The sequence below is a fragment of the Lemur catta genome, chromosome 10, assembly GCF_020740605.2.
Source record: "Lemur catta isolate mLemCat1 chromosome 10, mLemCat1.pri, whole genome shotgun sequence".
Taxonomy (NCBI): Eukaryota; Metazoa; Chordata; class Mammalia; order Primates; family Lemuridae; genus Lemur; species Lemur catta.
Genome location: NC_059137.1, coordinates 38,465,195 through 38,483,001, shown reverse-complemented (window position 1 = coordinate 38,483,001; position 17,807 = coordinate 38,465,195). Strand labels below are relative to the sequence as shown.

At 38.7% G+C, this 17,807-nt stretch overlaps 1 protein-coding gene across 1 annotated transcript; it reads right to left on the bottom strand.

The window, feature by feature from the left end:
• Window positions 1–56: 56 nt before the first annotated feature.
• NDUFB6 (NADH:ubiquinone oxidoreductase subunit B6) lies at window positions 57–17,476 on the bottom strand. The gene is made up of 4 exons (XM_045562992.1): window positions 17,181–17,476; window positions 14,955–15,047; window positions 6,499–6,543; window positions 57–236 (listed from the first exon to the last, which is right to left on the bottom strand). Exons 1-4 carry the CDS (start codon window positions 17,358–17,360, stop codon window positions 168–170), a joined length of 387 nt encoding a protein of 128 aa, XP_045418948.1. The 5' UTR covers window positions 17,361–17,476; the 3' UTR covers window positions 57–167.
• Between the last annotated feature and the right edge of the window lie 331 nt (window positions 17,477–17,807).

The window sequence follows — 17,807 nt, the reverse complement described above, 5'->3', positions numbered from 1 at the left end:
AATTATTATTCAGAGTTTCAAATTGTACAATGTTTGGGAAGAAATCTGACAACACATTTCTCAGAGTAAACTTTATTAAAGCTACTTTTCCAGAAAATATGTTCAGTAAATATGGTAATATAGGAATAAACTTGAGCTCATAAGCCTTTGATATTTTTAAGTAATCTTCAATGATGCTGATCAGGGAATTCTTTCATTGGTGGAATTACTTCTCCAGTTTCCAGAATTGTATCACCCTAGGAAAACAAAGATAAATTTAGTAGAAAAATCTTAAGTCTGCAGAGGTGATGGTTCCTTCTGTTGCATGTTGGTCAGACCTCACATGGAAAAATCTAGTTGAGCTCTGGCATTCACTTCAAAAGGGACCTAACCAAAGTAGAAGCTGTCTAAAAGTGAACAACAGTATTCAAAATCTTAAGGTACAAGTGAAAGAATAGGGGAAATTTCACTCATAAACAAAATAACCAGAAAGGACATGAAAGTTGTGTTCCCAAGTGATAAAAGGTTCTCCAAGTCTGTGGTCCCCAACCCCGGGGCCTTGAACCAGTACTGGTCTGTAGCCTGTTAGCAACCTGGCTGCACAGCAGGAAGTGATGGGGTGGGGCGGGGGGGGGGGGGGTGTCTCAAAAACAAAGGAAGCTTCTTCTCTATTGACAACTGCTCCCCATCACTCACATCACCACCTGAGCTCTACCTCCTGTCAGATCAGCAGTGGCATGAGATTCTCTTAGGATTGGGAACCCTACTGTAAACTGTGCATGCAAGGGATCTAGGTTGTGTGCTCCTTATGACAATCTAATGCCTGATGATCTGAGGTGGAGCTGAGGTGGTGATGCTAGCGCTGGGGAGTGGCTGCAAATACAGATTATCATTATCAGAGAGGTCGCACAGAGACCATAATAAATCAATCGTTTGCAGACTCATATCAAAACCCTATCAGTAAGTTGCAAGTGACAATTAAGCTGCATCTGGTGGCAGGCTTTATAGTGGCAAGTGAGTTGATTACTTCAATTGTACAGCTGTATCTGGTGGCAGGCTTTAACTCAGAATCCAACACTTATTTTAATCTGCACATGGCTGGCCCCTATTTTATTTACCACTTCCATCCATCCATTCCTCTTTCTCACACTGCACACTTGTCTCAGTCACAGTTTTGGTAAGCCCACAAGATAACCCTATCAAAAGGGAGTAAAAAACAAACATCACTGGAGAGCTTCTTTGGAAAGGGGGAAAGACCCAATGATGAGACAGCAGAAGACTCTAAGACTACCAAAAATAAAAGCTGCATTTAAAAGAAAATACCAAGAGTCCTACTTAAATTACAGGTTCAATGCAACAGGTGATTCACATTCTCCAAGCCCACTTTGTATAATATGTGGTGACTGGCTGTACAATGAAGCCATGAAACTTTCAAAACTGCTTCACCACATGGAGACCAAGCACTCTGCATTAAAAGACAAGCCTTTGGAGTTTTTCAAAAGAAAAACAATGTGAACACAAATAGAAGCAATTATTGAAGGACACCACTTCATCAAATGTGTCTGCATTGAGAGCCTCATTCTTAGTGGCTAACCACATTGCTAAAGCTAAGAAGCCCTTTACTATATTGGTGAAGAGTTGATCCTGCCTGCTGCTAAGGACATTTGCCATAAACTTTTAGGAGAGGCTGCAGTTCAAAAGGTGGCACATGTTCCTTTTTCTGCTAGCACCATAAGTAGATGAATTGATGAAATATTAATAGCAGAGGATACTGAGGCATAATTGTTAGGGAGAATTAATGAGTCACTGGGGCACACAATCCAGGTTGGCAAGTCTACTGATGTTGACAACAAGGCAACAATACTTCTTTTTTTGTGATACATTTTTCAGGAGGATGTGCAGAATGATATGTGTGTTTCTGTTGCCAACCAACACCACAACTACAGAACTATTCAAGTCTTTGAATAATTACATATCAGGAAAACTAAATTGGTCATTTGGTGCCGGTATATGCACAGATGGAACGGCTGCCATGACTGGACGGCTTTCTGATTTCACTACTTGGGTCAAGGTGGCCACTTCTGAATGTGAATCTACCCACTGTGTCATCCAAAGAGAAATGCTAGCTAACTGAAGAAGGTCACCTGAACTAAACGTTTTGCAGGATGTGATTAAAATTTTCAACCACATTAAAGTACATGCCCTTATCTCACATCTGTTCATGCAGCTCTGTGAGGAGGACACAGCACACATGTCTTCTCTTATACACAGAAGTGAGATGGCTTTCTAAAGGCATATCACTGGCCAGAGTTTTTGAGGTATGAGAGCTGCTCCAGAGATTTCTTTCAGAAAAACAGTCCCCACTGGCAGCACATTTCAGTGACACAGAATGGGTCACAAAACTTGCTTACTTGTGTGACCTATTCAACCTGCTCAATGAACTCAATCTGTCACTTCAGGGGAGAACGACAACTGTGTTCAAGTCGGCAGATAAAGTACCTGCATTCAAAGCTAAACTAGAATTATAGGGATGATGAGTGAACATTGGGATTTTTGACATCTGTCAAACATTAGCAGAGATTTTGAAAGAGACTAAGCCACGGCCTTCTTTCTCCCAGCTGGTGCACGATCACCTGTCTTAGCTTTCAGAAGAGTTTGAACATTATTACTTCCCAACCACAAAAGACCTTTGAACTGGGAAGGAATGGATCCATGACCCATTTGTGAATAAGCCAAGTGAATCAATGTTGTCCGTGCTAGAAAAGGATCAACTGCTTCAGATCGCAAATGACAGTGGCCTTAAAAGTACGTTTGAGACAACTTCAAATCTCCATACATTCTGGATTAAAGTCAAGGTGGAATATCCTGAGACTGCCACACAAGCACTGAAAAGCCTGCCTCTATTTCCAACACCTCATCTTTGTGAAGCAGGGTTTGCTGCAGTGACAGCAACCAAAATGAGACTACGGAGTAGACTGGACATAAGCAACACACTTCGGGTGTCACTGTCTCCCATCACCCCAAATGGGACTGTCTTGTAGGACAACAAGCTCAGGGCTCCCATTGATTCTGCATTATGGTGAGTTATATAACTATTTCATTATATATTACAATGTAATAATAATAGAAATAAAGTGCACAATAAATGTAATGTGCTTGAATCATCCTGAAACCATTCCCACTTACCACGGCTCCATGGAAAAATTGTATTCCATGAAACCGGTCCCTGGTACCAAAAAGGTTGGGGACCACTGCTCGAAGTGTGATAAAGGGATAATCTTTATTTATAAATGCCTTAGAAAGAAGTTGCAGGGAAAGATCTATAGGTCAATACAAGGAGGGGATATATTCCCAGCAACTGAATGTGTTAAGCAATCACCAGTTTTCTGTTTCGCTTATATAAAAACTTTGGCTGTGCAGCTGGTCCAGGTTATCCTTTCAAACCTAGAAATAGTGTGTGGCGGTCCAAAGGTAATGGGCTTTGAAGCCAGAACCAAGTGGCGAGAATTTTGGAACCTCCACTGACAAGCTGTATAATTTTAGGCAGATTAGTTAGCTTCAGTTTCAGCCATGTGTTTAAGATAATATTAATAGATTCTGTCAGCATGGCAGTCCCTGAATGACTGGATAGAATTATCCCCACCCCACATCTGCCATTCCCTAAGCTGGTACTGCCATTATCTGATAAAGAAATAAATTTATATTATGTTTAAGCCACTATACATTTGAGGGACAATTTGTTACCACAGCTAGCGTTATCTTAACACAGAAATTACAGCCTTGAAGTGGTACTAATGCTGCTGTAATAAACACTATGGTGAACTAGTTTAGCAGTCTGGTGGCAAAGATACAGGCACTGGAGGCTAAAAGATGGAAATAAAAGGCAGTGGCAAGCTATTTAGCAAAAATGTTTCCTAAATACTTGGAAGCAGACTGCCTAATGAGCTTAAGGTTCAGGGAAAAGTAACTGAAAAACAGTTAAAGTATGTGTTTGGATACTACTGGCTGCCTTGGGAATGTACTTCAAGAAGCATAAGCTCGGGCAAGAAATAGCTGATTTGAGAAAAGAATAAAAAATGGAGAGAATCTAAAAATAGGGGACCTTGTAATACTGGAAAATCAGATTGCTTCTGAATCCCTGAACAGTAAGAGTTAACATGAGACTGAGCAACAGAAGCCCAATAAAACTCAATAAATAGACGAACTCAGCCTTATGGCAAAAATAAGATTAAAATGAAGGTGAACTAGTCTGCTTTAGCTGGCCTCCACATAGCTGCCACTGAGTTGACTGAGGCAGATGCATGAGGACAAAGAAATGAAGAGTTGATAACTACATATAGAAAGAATAAATACTGGCATGAGCAACTGACTAGAAGCAAATAGATTAGACAACTACCAAGTATTTTTCTTTCCATGCCTACCAAATGTTGAGGGAAATGGATGTGCAAAGAAACCAAACCCACACACTGCAAAATCCTGTGAATGTTTCAAATTAAAACCACCTTTGGCACTCAACCTTCTGTGGGTAGGAGGCAGATTTTGAAGGCTGTACAACCCCTAAGGAGCACATGCCCACTTAGATGTGGTCTAGGTCGATAATGAAAAAGAAAGAACTCCATTGTGGACAGAACCAGGGACCAGGAAGAACAATGGACAAAAGTGTTTCTTCCAGAAAACAATATCAGTGTCCACTCAAGTAATTTCCCATACACAGGGGTTAGGAGTAACTACTGGGATTTCAGAATTGCCAAGAACCAGTGACTGCTGTGCTAGCCATATTCTACCACTGAGCAATGGGTGTGGGTGGGGAACAGGAAAACAGTTAACTTGACTCCTTAGTTCACTGATCCTCAAATCAAGAGAAGTCACATCTAAACCTGACATACTATTCATATTGTGCATCATCTGGAGATCTTGGATTTGGTGCTGGTTGCAGTGATGGAATAAGACTTTGGGATTTCTCCCTAAGAAAGGGACTAAGCATGTTGTATGTGTGGGAAGGAAGCAAAGAGCTATTTGGTGACTAGAAGGATGGACTGTGGCAGAGAATCCATGCATGGAAGTATGGGAAATAATAAAAAGCATATAAATATTTGGGACAATGAGAATGAGTTCTGGCCAATAGAATTTGAGCAGAAGTGATGTATGCTACTTCCAAGCTTGGACCTTATAATCATCTCCTGTGATGTCCAGCCCTTTGTTTCCCTACCACGATCTTAGAAGCCTCATACTCCAGAGGCACAGCTATAAGACTGAGGAAGATCACTTGATCTACACTAGTCTGTGATGTCAGTAAAAAATAAACCTTTGTTTTGTTAAGCCACTGAAATCTTGTAGTTTGTTAACTACCTATCCTATTCTAAAACATATGTATAAATGAACATACTTCAGCTCCTCAAAAGGGAAGATTCTCAAAGGAGTCAATGGCAAAGGGCTCAGTGGCAAAGAAACAGGAAAGAACCATAGTGGCAAAAAAACAGAAATATGAGAAATGCTACAGAATCACTGATATGGACTTCTGAATAGAGCCCTCCTTTTCCTTTGAACAATAATGGCAAGATAAATAAATAAATAATAAGCATATAAATGAGATACTAAATAAATATAAGTTACACAACTGGTGAAACCAGCAAAATAATTTCCTATTTTGAGACTATGTAGGCCCAGACACACATCAATTACATACAATGAGATAAAGAAATTCCCTACTATTTCCTAAAGCAGAGTTACAACTGGGATGATCAATTTTGGTGGTCCTCCTTAAAAATTCCCTTGTTGCAATAGATAATGATTACTGTAACTATGTCATTTGATTGAAGCAAGAATCAACACTAAGTTTTGTTTTTAAAATTACAGAATTTAGAGGTATGGTAGTTCATTATCTGTAATTAGAAATAGATAAGACCATAACATGTATTTTACTATGCGAAACAATAACCACACTAACAGCCAGTAAAAATACCAATTGACTACTGACTAATCTTTTATGCTGAAAGAATTCATTTTAAATTAGCATTATGGCTTATATATTCATAACATAAATTTTAAAACAAATATCAATGGATTTTAAATTTACAGATGGAATGCATAAGGTGAAACCTTGAAAATGAGGTACAAAGCCATAGGAAATAAGAGTTTGGAAATAATAATAGAAATTCAGTTGTTGTCACCCTGCTTGGGTATATTTGGCTGCTCAGGCTCATGCCTTAAGTCCTTTACCCAACATGAAACAGGACACCAGTGAAAACTGTTAGGATTTTCAACTCACTTTAGGACAATCAAGTCACAAAACAAGTGTTACAGACAGGTTGAAAATGAATGGGCCCACTTCCCATTTTCAACTGTAATTGCTACCTCATACTATTTCCTTTTTAAAAAAAAAAAAAATGAGAATACACAAAACAGGAACATAAACTGACAGCAAGAAGAAAGGAACATTTCAATCTAATGATCACTAGAAGGGAGGGAAAGGAGAAAAATAATGTACAAAAGAAAAATCAGAGAATTTTTAAGACTTACTGGGAATATTCTGGGCTTGCTTTCAACGATGGCATATGGTTTTGTCTGAAATAAAAATAATTTCTGTGTTAATTATGATGTTAGAGTTTCTTCTGAAAATAAAATAGGTCATATCCCAAATTTTAATATAAGCCCCAAACTTTCATGTAACTTTAGATTCACACATCCAACTGTTAACTCAACATCTCTACTTGGCTATCAAATAGGCATCTCAAACTTAACCAGGTCCAATACTTAACTTCCCCCAGCTCCAAACTGCTCCTCCCCAAGTTCCCTACCTCAGTAAATGGCACTTTCATTCTCCCAGTTACAAAAGCCAAAAACCTTAACTACTCAGCAAAGCCTGTCAGTTCTACCTTGAGAACATACCCTGAATCCACCTGCTTCTTATCACCTATAGTACCACCACCCTTGCCCAAGCCTCTATCATATTCTCACCTGGACTACCACAAATGCACCTAGTACCTTCCTGCTTCCACCTGTGCCCTCCTACAGTCTATGCAACACACTACAGGCAGAGTAGAGTGATCCTTTTAAGGTGTATCACTCCTCTGCTCAAAGCTTCATAAATCTTACAGAAAAAGTCAAAGTCCTTGCTACCTCACACTATTTCCTCCCATTTCAAACTTTGAAAATGAGGCACGAAGTTATAGGAAGTGAGAGTTTGTAAATAATAACAAATTCAGTTGCTGTCCTCATGCTTGGGTATGTCTGCTATGATGCTATGATTTCTAAAACCCCATGATTTAGCCCTTGGTTCCCTCTCTGATCTGTCATTCTTTTCCTCACTCACTGTACTGCAGCCACAGCAAGTCCCATGTTACTAATCCAATCGGTCAAGTCTACTTGTCTCTCAGAGCTTGTGTACTTCATGATTACTGTACCCAAAATGCTCTTCTTCTAAATATCCTCATTTCATTTGTTTCTCTTTAAATATCACTTCCTCAGAGAGGCCTAATTAAAATAGCAGCTCCTATCATTCCCCAGTCTATTACCCTACTTACTTTTTCTTCTATAGACTTGATCTATAACATTATATACTTCTTTATTTATTACCAGTGTCTAAAACTAGAATAAACATTTCATAAGGGCAGGGACTCAATCTACTTTGTTCACTGATGTATCCCTGTGTTTAGAATAGTGCCCTGCACACAGAAAATGCTAAATAAATGTTTGTTGAATAAATGTACTTTTTAAGCATATACATCTGGCCGGGCACAGGGGCTCACGCCTGTAATCCAAGCACTTTGAAAAGTCAAGCAAGGAGAATCGCTTGAGCCCAGGAGTTCCAGACCAGCCTGGGCAGCATAGCAAGACCCGGTCTCTATTAAAAAAAAAAACAAACACACAAACAAAAAGCATATATACATCTGCGCAAGATATACCACAACAAAAAATTCAAATGATTATTGGCATGATATAAGACACAGAGAACTAAAATATGAGAGAAATTCAGAATATAATGTGAGGACATTAAAATGTCTTTATTAAGAACTGTGGCCAAAGGCAAGAAGACATTGAAATGTCTTCAGAGAGATGTAGAATTCAACTTGGCAGCAAAGGAGTTAGCTGAAGCAAACTGGCTGCAATCTTATTGAAGATGCAAGCCTTCATCTACCCAAATCAAGACAAAGAATAAGGTAAGCGAACGGCTTTGAGACCTCCATGGATACAAAATGTTTAACTAAATATGTCCATCTGTGGCGCAGGAAAGATCACCTGGAAGTGTGAATCCCTCAGATAAGCAACTATATTAATATCGTCAATTGTCAACCCAGTAACTGCAGCTTGTTGCTTCTCCCAGAATTGTCTTTTCAACCCTAGAAAAATTTAGTTAAATACAGATATGATAAAGTAAATTAAACCCAGACTATAAATAGGAGAATGACAACTTTTAAAAGTTCTAAAAACACTGGGACAATCCATATATTCTATTGGTTAGCATGTTTGTGACATATAAAATAATCTGGTTATTAGATGTTCTAATAGATTAGGTTTAGGATTCAAATTAAATGCATAACTGACTTAGACTTGTGATTTTAAGTTTTGGTTCTTAGGGTCATAAATTTACCCTATAAAGACTCAGAAATAAAATTGAATATATAAAATTTATAAATGCAGTTTAAAATATTTAAGAAAATTGGATTATGTGTATGAGTAGAATTGTTTTAGAAGAGTTCAACATTCATTAGTCCAAAGATAATAAGAACAAAGAAAGGAGATTGTTCTTATTTTACTAGATGTTTAATAGAATTTCAAAATTAAATTTAAAGAATTAAGAAAAAAAGTAGCTTTTTAAATTTGGAACTAACAATTGAGTATTTGTATTCCAGGTCACCATAACCAGTTCTTTCTGAACATAAATACCACTCCTGGATGTGAAAAAACTTTCACTGACAGAAAGTAGTATCTTTTTCTTCTCTAGAAAGAAAAAAATATGGCAGATAACCATAAAAAGTTTTTTTAAGCCCATCAACAATAGAACAATAAATTATTCTCTGACCCTTGCATAAAGTGCTAGCCCCCTTTAAAGATTGCAGAAAGATTTTGTGTTGGTTTATAGAAAGCACTTTAACCCAACTCTAATTCCCACTAGCCCCCACTAATCTCATGTTTTTAACACATACGACAGGCCGTGTCCACTTGAACATCTCCAAAAACTATGGCTGTACCTGCTTCTGAACAAATTCATCACCAGAAAGCCTTACTCTCCAAATACCCTACTTATAACTTCCAAGGCTAAAAATTTTACAGTCATAAATTACTCTGAAATTTGGTTTTATCCCCAACTTAATGACCAACTTTAGGTGTTTCTTCCTTTAAAAGTGTCTCTGGCTTCACTTTTCTTCTTCATCCCTGCTATCTTCACTCTAGATTCTCAACTAACATCTTCTAAACTGCAACAGCCTCCAGCTCATCTGCCTACGGTCAGAACTTTCCTCCCTTCAATTCATCCAACATTTCAATGTTTTTCTACATTTCCGTCAATATATCACATTCATCAAGACACTCTCCCATTTAAAAATGGAAAGCTTCCCATTGCCTACTGCATACAGTTCAACCTCTTCTGCCTAGCTTTCAAGACCTTCCACTGATTGGTCCCAGACCACCTATTCAACAGAGACCTTCCATTCTAGTCATCTCCTCGGTGCTAGTTACAGATGGCCATGTTCATTACTGACTCCATATCTTTGCTTCTAACTGCAATAACTTTTCTCCTCCATACTCTTACCCAAATCATACCTATTTTCCAACTTTACTATTAATATAAACTCCTTAAGGTCAGGAATTTGGTCTTCTACAGCAATAAAGGAAAAGGGCATACTAAGCACTCTATGCCTGCTGATCAACGGACATAATCTTAAAGAACAAAAATGTCAGCAATCAGAATTCTAAAGAACCTACACAACCAATAGAGAACAAGTTATGCTGAAGGGAGTATTCTGGAAACCCCTAACAATTTTGGCTGTTTATTTCACTCTTCTTTAGTATGCTAACAGAAAGCAAACCTAAACTGGATTATATATAACCTGTCAGGCAGTCGTTAACTCTTTTTTTTAAATAATTTTAAACTTGCATGAAGTTGCAAGAATGACAAAAATAATTTTTTTTCTTGAATCACTTTATGGAAAATTGCTGACTGGTTTATTACTCTAGTGTGTATTTCCTATAAACAATGTTCTTGATCACAATACAACCATCAAGGCAGGAAATTAACATTAATACATTACTACTTCTACATGGTTTTAAGAATCCATTCAGTTTTACCAATTGTCTTGATAAATTGTTTGGACTTCTCAGAAAATCCCCTTATGTAACTTGTTCTACATTGATTGTGTAGGCTCTTTAAAATTCTGACTGCTAATGCCATCTTTATTCTTTTGACTAAGCAGATTACGCCCACTAACCAAGAATTGTATTTAGTTGACATGTCTCTTTAGTCTTCTTCAATCTGGAACAATTCTTCAGTCACTCTTTAACTTTCATGATCTTGATGGATTTGAAGCTAATAAGCCAATAATGATGCACAATAATCCCTTGATTTGGGTTTCTCTTGTTTCCTCATAATTCAGGTTATGCACTTTTGGCAGATATATCACAAAATTAACACTGTTTTCCTCTTATTGCATCATATCAGGTAGTACATAATTTCAGTTTGATGTTAATTTGGATTTCTTGACTAAGGTGGTGTCTGCCCAAATTCTCCACTGCAAAGAGATTCTTTTTCCCTTTGTAACAAATAAGTACTTTGAGAATAAGCATTTTAAGATTAATATTAGTATCCTTTGATGTTTCTTGGCTGAATTAAATATTACTATGATTCTCAAATGGTGATTTTTCCAATTCTATCATTTTGTCCATTTATTATTTAGCAAATTGTACAAAAAGTGCTTGCTTTTCTATACTTTTAAGTCGTTTATTTATATCAGTTTGCACTCATGGATTCTCATTTTATTTATTCAACTGACTCTCATCTATTACTATCATTATTTATTTTGATGTTCAAATTGTCCCAGTGGGAGTCCCTTCAAGCTGACTCCATGTCCTTTTGATGTCTTGATCATTCTTTTAGCACTTCTTTACTTTCTGGCACAAAAATATATTGCAACTTCATCTTATACTTTCCTGCCCCAGCCCTGGAATCAGCCACTTTCCAAGGAGCTGTAGATCCTTTCAGCGGATAATTATATTTAGAAACTAAGAACCGGTGTGCTAATTACCAAGGGGTGGTAATGTTCCCAGGCCCTCTCAGTAGACAGAGCTAGAGAATATGTATATATGGACACTCATCCACATTTGCATCTGTATTTATTTCTGTATCTCTCAATACATACTAAAAACCATGAGTTCACACCAATACCTCCAATTCTATTCTGCCACCACAAGGTTTACTTCCTTTTCACATACATAACTCTCTTTCCAACAGTGAGAATCCTGGGTCCCATTATCATCAACATATGTACTTAGCAGGCATACCTCATTTTATTGGGCTTCACACATATTGTGATTTTGACAAATTAAAGGTGTGTGGTAACCTTGAGATAGCAAGTCTATCAGTGCCATTTTCCAAGAGTATGTGCTCACTTTGTCTCTGTGTGATGTTTCAGTAATTCTCGTGATATTTCAAACTTTTTCATTATTTATTATCTGTTATGATCATCTGTGACCAGTGATCTTTGATGTTACTATTCTAAATTTTTTGAAGTGCCATGAACTGTGCCCAAAGATGGCATACTTAATCAATAAATGTTCTGACTGCTCTACCAACTGGCCTTTCCCTGTCTCTCTCCCTGTCTTTGGGCCTTCCCATTCCCTGAGACACAACAATATTCAAATAAGGACAATTAATGATCCTACAATAGCCTCTAAGTGTTCAAGTAAAAGGAAGAGTCACACATTTCTCACTTTAAATCAAAAGATAGAAATGTCCCTTAATATTTTGAAATTAAAAAAAAACCAAAAACCTAGAAGTGATTAAGCTTAGTGAGAAAGGCACAATGAAACCAAGATAAGCAGAAAGCTAGGCCTCTTAAACCAAACGGCCAATTGTGAATGCAAAGGAAATGTTCTTGAAGGAAATCAGAAGTGCTACACCATTGAATGTAAGAATGATAAGATAGCAAAACAGTCTTATTGCTAATATAAAGAAAGTCTGCACAGCAAGATCAAACAAGCCTCAACATTCCCTTAAGCCAAAGCCTAATCCATAGCAAGGCCCTAACTCTCTTCACTTCTTTGAAGGTTGAGACAGTTTAGGTTAGGAAGCTGCAGAAGAAAAGCTGGAAGTGATAAGGGTGCAGTGGCCTGTGCCTGTAGTCCCAGCTACTTGGAAGGCTGAGGCAGGAGGATGTCTTGCATCCAGGAGTTCGAGGCTGTAGTACCCTATGATGGCACCTGTGAAATACCCACTGTACTCCAGCCTGGGCAACACAGTGAAACCTCGTCTCTAAAAATAGATAAATTCTTATTTAGATTTTAAAATAAAGTTGGAAGCTAGAAGAAGATGGTTCATGAGGAAAAGAGGAAAAAAGCCATCTTCCTAACATAAAAGCGCAAGGTGAACCAGCAAGTTATCCAAAAGCTACAGCTAAGATCACTAATCAAGGTGGCTACACTAAACAAGAGATTTTCAATGTAGGCAAACAACCTTCTCATGGAAACAGATGCTATCTAGGACTTTCATGGCCAGAGAGACGTCAATGTTTGGCTTCAAAGCTTTGAATATCAGGCTGACTCTCTTATTAGGGGCTAATGTAGCTGGTGACTTAAGTTGAAGCCAATGTTCATTTGCCATTCTAAAAATCCTAGGATGCTTAAGAATTATGCTAAATCTACCTTGCCTGTGCTCTATAAATGGAACCAAAAAAACCTGGATCACAGTACATCTGTTTACAGCATGGTTTGCTGAATATTTTAAGCCCTCCGTTGAGATATATTGCTCAGAAAAAAAGATTTCTTTCAAAATATTACTGCTTATTGACAATGAACCTGGTCCCCCAACAGCTCTGATGGAGATGTACAAAGAGATTAATGTTGTTTACATGCCTCCTAACACAACATCCATTCTGCAGCCCATAGATCAAGGAGTAATTTCAACTTTTACACCTTATTCATTAACAAATACATTTATTTCATAAGACTATAGCTGCCATAGGTAGTGATTCCTCTGATGGATCTGGGCAAAGTAAATTGAAAACCTGGAAATTATTTACCATTGTAGGTACCACTGAGAACATTTGTGATACACAGGATGAGGTCAAAATATCAACACAAACAGGAGTCTGGAAGAAGCTGATTTTAACACCCTTGGATAAATTAGAGGGGTTCAAGACTTCAGTGGAGTAAGGAACTGCAGATAGGGTAGAAACAGCAAGAGAACTAGAATTAGAAATGGAGCCTGAAGATGTGACTGAATTGCTACCATCTCATGATAAAGCATGAAAAGATGAGTTGCTTTTTATGGAAGAGCAGAGAAAGTGGTTTCTTGAGACGGAATCTACTCCTGGTAAAGATCCTGTGAAGACTGTTGAAATGACAACAAAAGATTTAGACTATCACATAAAGCACAGTTGATAAAGCAGTGGCATGGTTTGAGAGGACTGACTTCAATTTGGAAAGAAGTTCTACTGTGGGTAAAATGCTATCAAATAGCATTGCATGTTACAGAGAAATGTTTCATGAAAGGACGAGTCCATCAATGTGGCAAACTTCACTGTTGCCTTACTTTAAGAAATTGCCACAATCACACTAACCTCTTCAGCAACCACTACCCTGGTCAGTCAACATTAACACTGAGGCAAGACCTTCCACAAGCAAAAAGATTACAACTTGCTGAAGGCTCAGATAATCATTAGCATTTTTAAGAAATAAAGTATTTTTTAATTAAGGTATGTACATTATATTTTTATACATGCTATTGCACACTTAATAGACTATAGCATAGTGTAAACATAACTTATATGCACTGGGAAACCAAAAAATTCATGTGACCCATTTTATTGCAGTGGTCTGGAACTGAACCTGCCATATCTCTGAGGTATGCCTGTATTTGGTCAATCTCTCTATATGTAACCAATCTCTTGTCACCACAACCATACCCCAGTAAGAACAATCTCCTCATCTCATGCAGGTTCTAAGTTACTACCTGCATCATTGCCCCATATCACCCTTCCCCCAAATATCCTCCTCCCTCTGCTGAGGTTCCAATATCCTGTACCAAGTTGCTGCCACTGCTACTCCCCAAACAAGTGTGCTCACCTTCCTTCCCTGCAACTCACTCAGGATCTAACACCCCTTACTTGGCATAAGAATGCCTTCCTCACTCTTTCGAGTCCCAATATTCCATGCTGGGCAACCACCATTGCTCCCCCTGCCACACCACTGCCCAAAATGCACGCCCGCCTCACCCTGCCTGGAATTCAATGCCCTGCACCAAACTGTGCTAACCCCTAGCCTTTAAAAATTATAACTGGCTGAGTTCAATTCGCCCATGCAAGAGCTTTCAGAGTAAAAAGTTCCAGCTTTTAGACATCTTGGACACTAAAGACAGTTGTGAAAAATCAGATAAAATGAAGTAAATGGGATGATGATAACAATCTTTGTCTATTTCAAACTTTATCTTATACCAAATTTATGCTTAATAAAAGGGACAGAAATTCTTTTTTCCCTTCCTACTCAGGACCCCAAGTTTATACTAGTATTATTAGGTCAGCTCCATTCTATCATTTTTATGAGGAAATGCATTTCAAGTTGTAAACTAATATAAAGGCAATTTTTTTGAAAAACCATACATACTTAACTTTTATTAAACCTTTTACCTAAAGGGATTCAAAGTACTGCAAAATCAGTTTATGAGTGGCAGATTATTTCCATAAGTAGGAAGAAAATAAAGAAAACCCACACAAAAAATAATTTTGGACAATATTAAAAAGAAATTCTGAAAAGCACATACTTACAGTCACATGATACTTGAGATAATAATGAATAATCCAGACCGGTATAAGTACATGAGTAAAAGCAAAGAGACTGTGTCGGTATACCTTATAGACCTGGGGAAATAAACACATACACAAAATAAATATGTCCCTTTTTTTATGTTTGTGGCAGAAAAAAAAGTATCAATGATATAACAATGTCATGATTATTTTACATATAAATGGTACATATTTCCTTATAATCTGTAGCAAACCTCATCCACTCAAATAATTTTACTAAATGTACGACCTGCTAGAAGATAGCTACAGAGTCCTACCACCCTTAAGATGAGTAGTATTTTGTAAGAGCATAGTATGGCACTTATAGATGTAATATTTTTTTAAAAGACTAAAATATCTTTATTATAATTTTGTTAAAGATAAAACATAGCAAAAATAATGAAAGAATAATTTTAATGGATTTAACCACAGTAATCAAACCTACAGAATTTTTCCGGTAAAGTCATCTCCCTAATTTATCAATTTCAGACACCCACAATCAACACCACTTGCATCATTCTAGGTGTAAGGCAGACAAGCTTGGGCACACCAGTGGTGGAAAAAGAATGTTTTACATACTGAGATGGGGTGTTCTAAGCTCACTCTGAGATACCTTCTGACACACTATTTTAAAAGAGAAATGAACTAATGGAAATTTCCTGTGGCAGCCAATTTAATTGAAATATCCCTATCCTTTCGAGAAAAGACAATATAGAGTTTCAATATTGTAACAGACATGATTATACAACAAAACATTAACTCAAAGCAAGGTAAGATTAATTTCAACAAATGATTATTTATTTCCTAGATCACTGGATAATGAGTGGGATGTCAACTTTCAACCAGTGACTGCCAAAACCAACAGATAACATCAAGGATACAAAAGGTGAGAGGATTAAACTAAAGAGTTGAATTTTAGGCTGGGAGTGGTGGTGCATGCCCGGAATCCTAGCACTCTGGGAGGTCGAGGTGGGAGGATAGCTTGAGCTCAGGAGTTCAAGACCAGCCTGAGCAAGAGCAAGACCCATTTCTACTGAAAATAAAAAAAATTAGGCAGGCGTGGTGGCATAGGCCTGTAGTCCCAGCTAAAGGGGAGACTGAGGCAAGAAGATCGCTTGAGCCCAGGAGTTTGAGGTTGCTGTGAGCTAGGCTGATGCCCCAGCACTCTAGCCCAGGCAACAGAGTGAGACTCTATCTCAAAAAACAAAAAAAAAAGTTGAAGTTTACCACCATAAATAAGTATCTTACACCACTTTCTCAGAAAAATGAGCATCAGTTCTGTTGCAGTAGACTTTGTTGGACAATAAGTATATACATGTGGATTTTAACATGAACTCCTTCAATTCCTAGCCCTGTGAACACGATGAATTGCTGAATTTTGGTAGACCACACATTTAAAATGAGGATTAGGAATAGTTTCTAGCTTACAGGAGTAAAGAAATGAATTAACACATGTAAAACCCTTAGCAGAGCACCAGGCACATAGCAAGGACCCAAGTGTTACCTATCAGTATTATTACTATTAGTCAGTGTTGTAGGTAACTTAAAGCAATTCTGAGATGTACCGCTCACCCATAATTGGTGTGATTTAATTAGCATAACGCAAGAAAATACCCACAGATCCTGCAAATAAAGACAGTCCTTGAATGAGTGATTTTTTTCACAAACCGGGAATGTCACTTTTCAATGAAACATTGTGTTAAAAGTACATAGTGGTGTTTTAGAAAGGTACCTCTTGAATATGTCTCGCTATGCATACCAGCAGGACCCTGTCTCTAATGGTGATCACATGGAGCTATACCACCAGTTAAGGGCAGTGTTACTTGGTCTCTAGAACCTCAATCTTAAAAGTTAGATAAGTACCCTCAAATATTAAAATCACATAATTTTAGCTCTGGTGAGTCCTTGGCTATTATTCTGAGGAAAGATTTCTACAGTCTAAAAAGAACCAAACGTGCATCGGTCTGTAAAACCAAAGATTCGCCTCCTCCCCACTACACTTGACAGCAAAAAGGCGTGATTCTCCCAAAGCCATACATGCTTCTGAACTCCTGACTCCAAGCCCCAGGACTCTTCCGACAGGACCGTGTCCCCGAGGCACAGAGTGGTGTCAGTCCCTGGTGTGGCTGCAATGAGCGGACGTCCAGTGGCCGGGCTGGCGGCCGCTGTGGGGTCTGTGTGTGGGGACGCGGGAGGTCCGTCACTCACCATGTTCCTCCAGGGGCTTCCATTCTGCAAAAACTTATTCCAGAATGCCTCCACGGGCCACAGCTTCCGTGGGGGCAGCACTGGCTCCCGAGGGCTCAGCTCCTGGTCCTTCAGCCATCGTCTTCTCAGCTCTCGCAGCTGCTGCAGCCGCAGTTTCTCATCCGGAGTGTACCCCGACATGTCGCGGCTGGTACCAAGGCAAAAGGACAGGGCGCGCCCACGAACTAGGATCTTACCACTTAATGCGCGCTCCCGCCCCGAAAAGCGACCTTGCGAGGACGCCTGGGAGCGGCGCGCGGTTCTGGCGTCACACGCCGGCCCCGCCTCTGCGGCGGCGCGAGGTCCTCCCGAGGAAAGCAGAGTCTGGGCATGCGCAAAAGCCTTCTCCCGGCCCCTCCGCTCACCCTGCTCTGTGGACCCAGATTAGGAGTCGGTGGGAGTGCGAGGGCTCTTAGTTAAGGAGTAAGGGGAGAAAGTGACATATAAGAAGAAAGTGTGCGAGTTCAGAGAGCTGCAGGTTTTGAAAAGGAAGAAGAACTTGTATACTGGGAGCAGGAAGGATGAGTATATGTATTTCAGCGACTATGATGTCCAGATGCAAAATTCTTTGCTTGCCTCTCCCACCTA

What these genes read in the sequence shown, in the direction of transcription:
- NDUFB6 (XM_045562992.1), bottom strand. Translation starts at nt 17,360, where the DNA reads ATGTCGGGGTACACTCCGGATGAGAAACTGCGGCTGCAGCAGCTGCGA. An exon ending in ATCTCAAGTATCATGTGACT is followed by an intron (nt 6,544 to 14,954) that starts GTAAGTATGTGC and finishes TTTTTATTTCAG; the next exon opens with ACAAAACCATATGCCATCGT. An exon ending in GCAAGCCCAGAATATTCCCA is followed by an intron (nt 237 to 6,498) that starts GTAAGTCTTAAA and finishes TTGTTTTCCTAG; the next exon opens with GGTGATACAATTCTGGAAAC.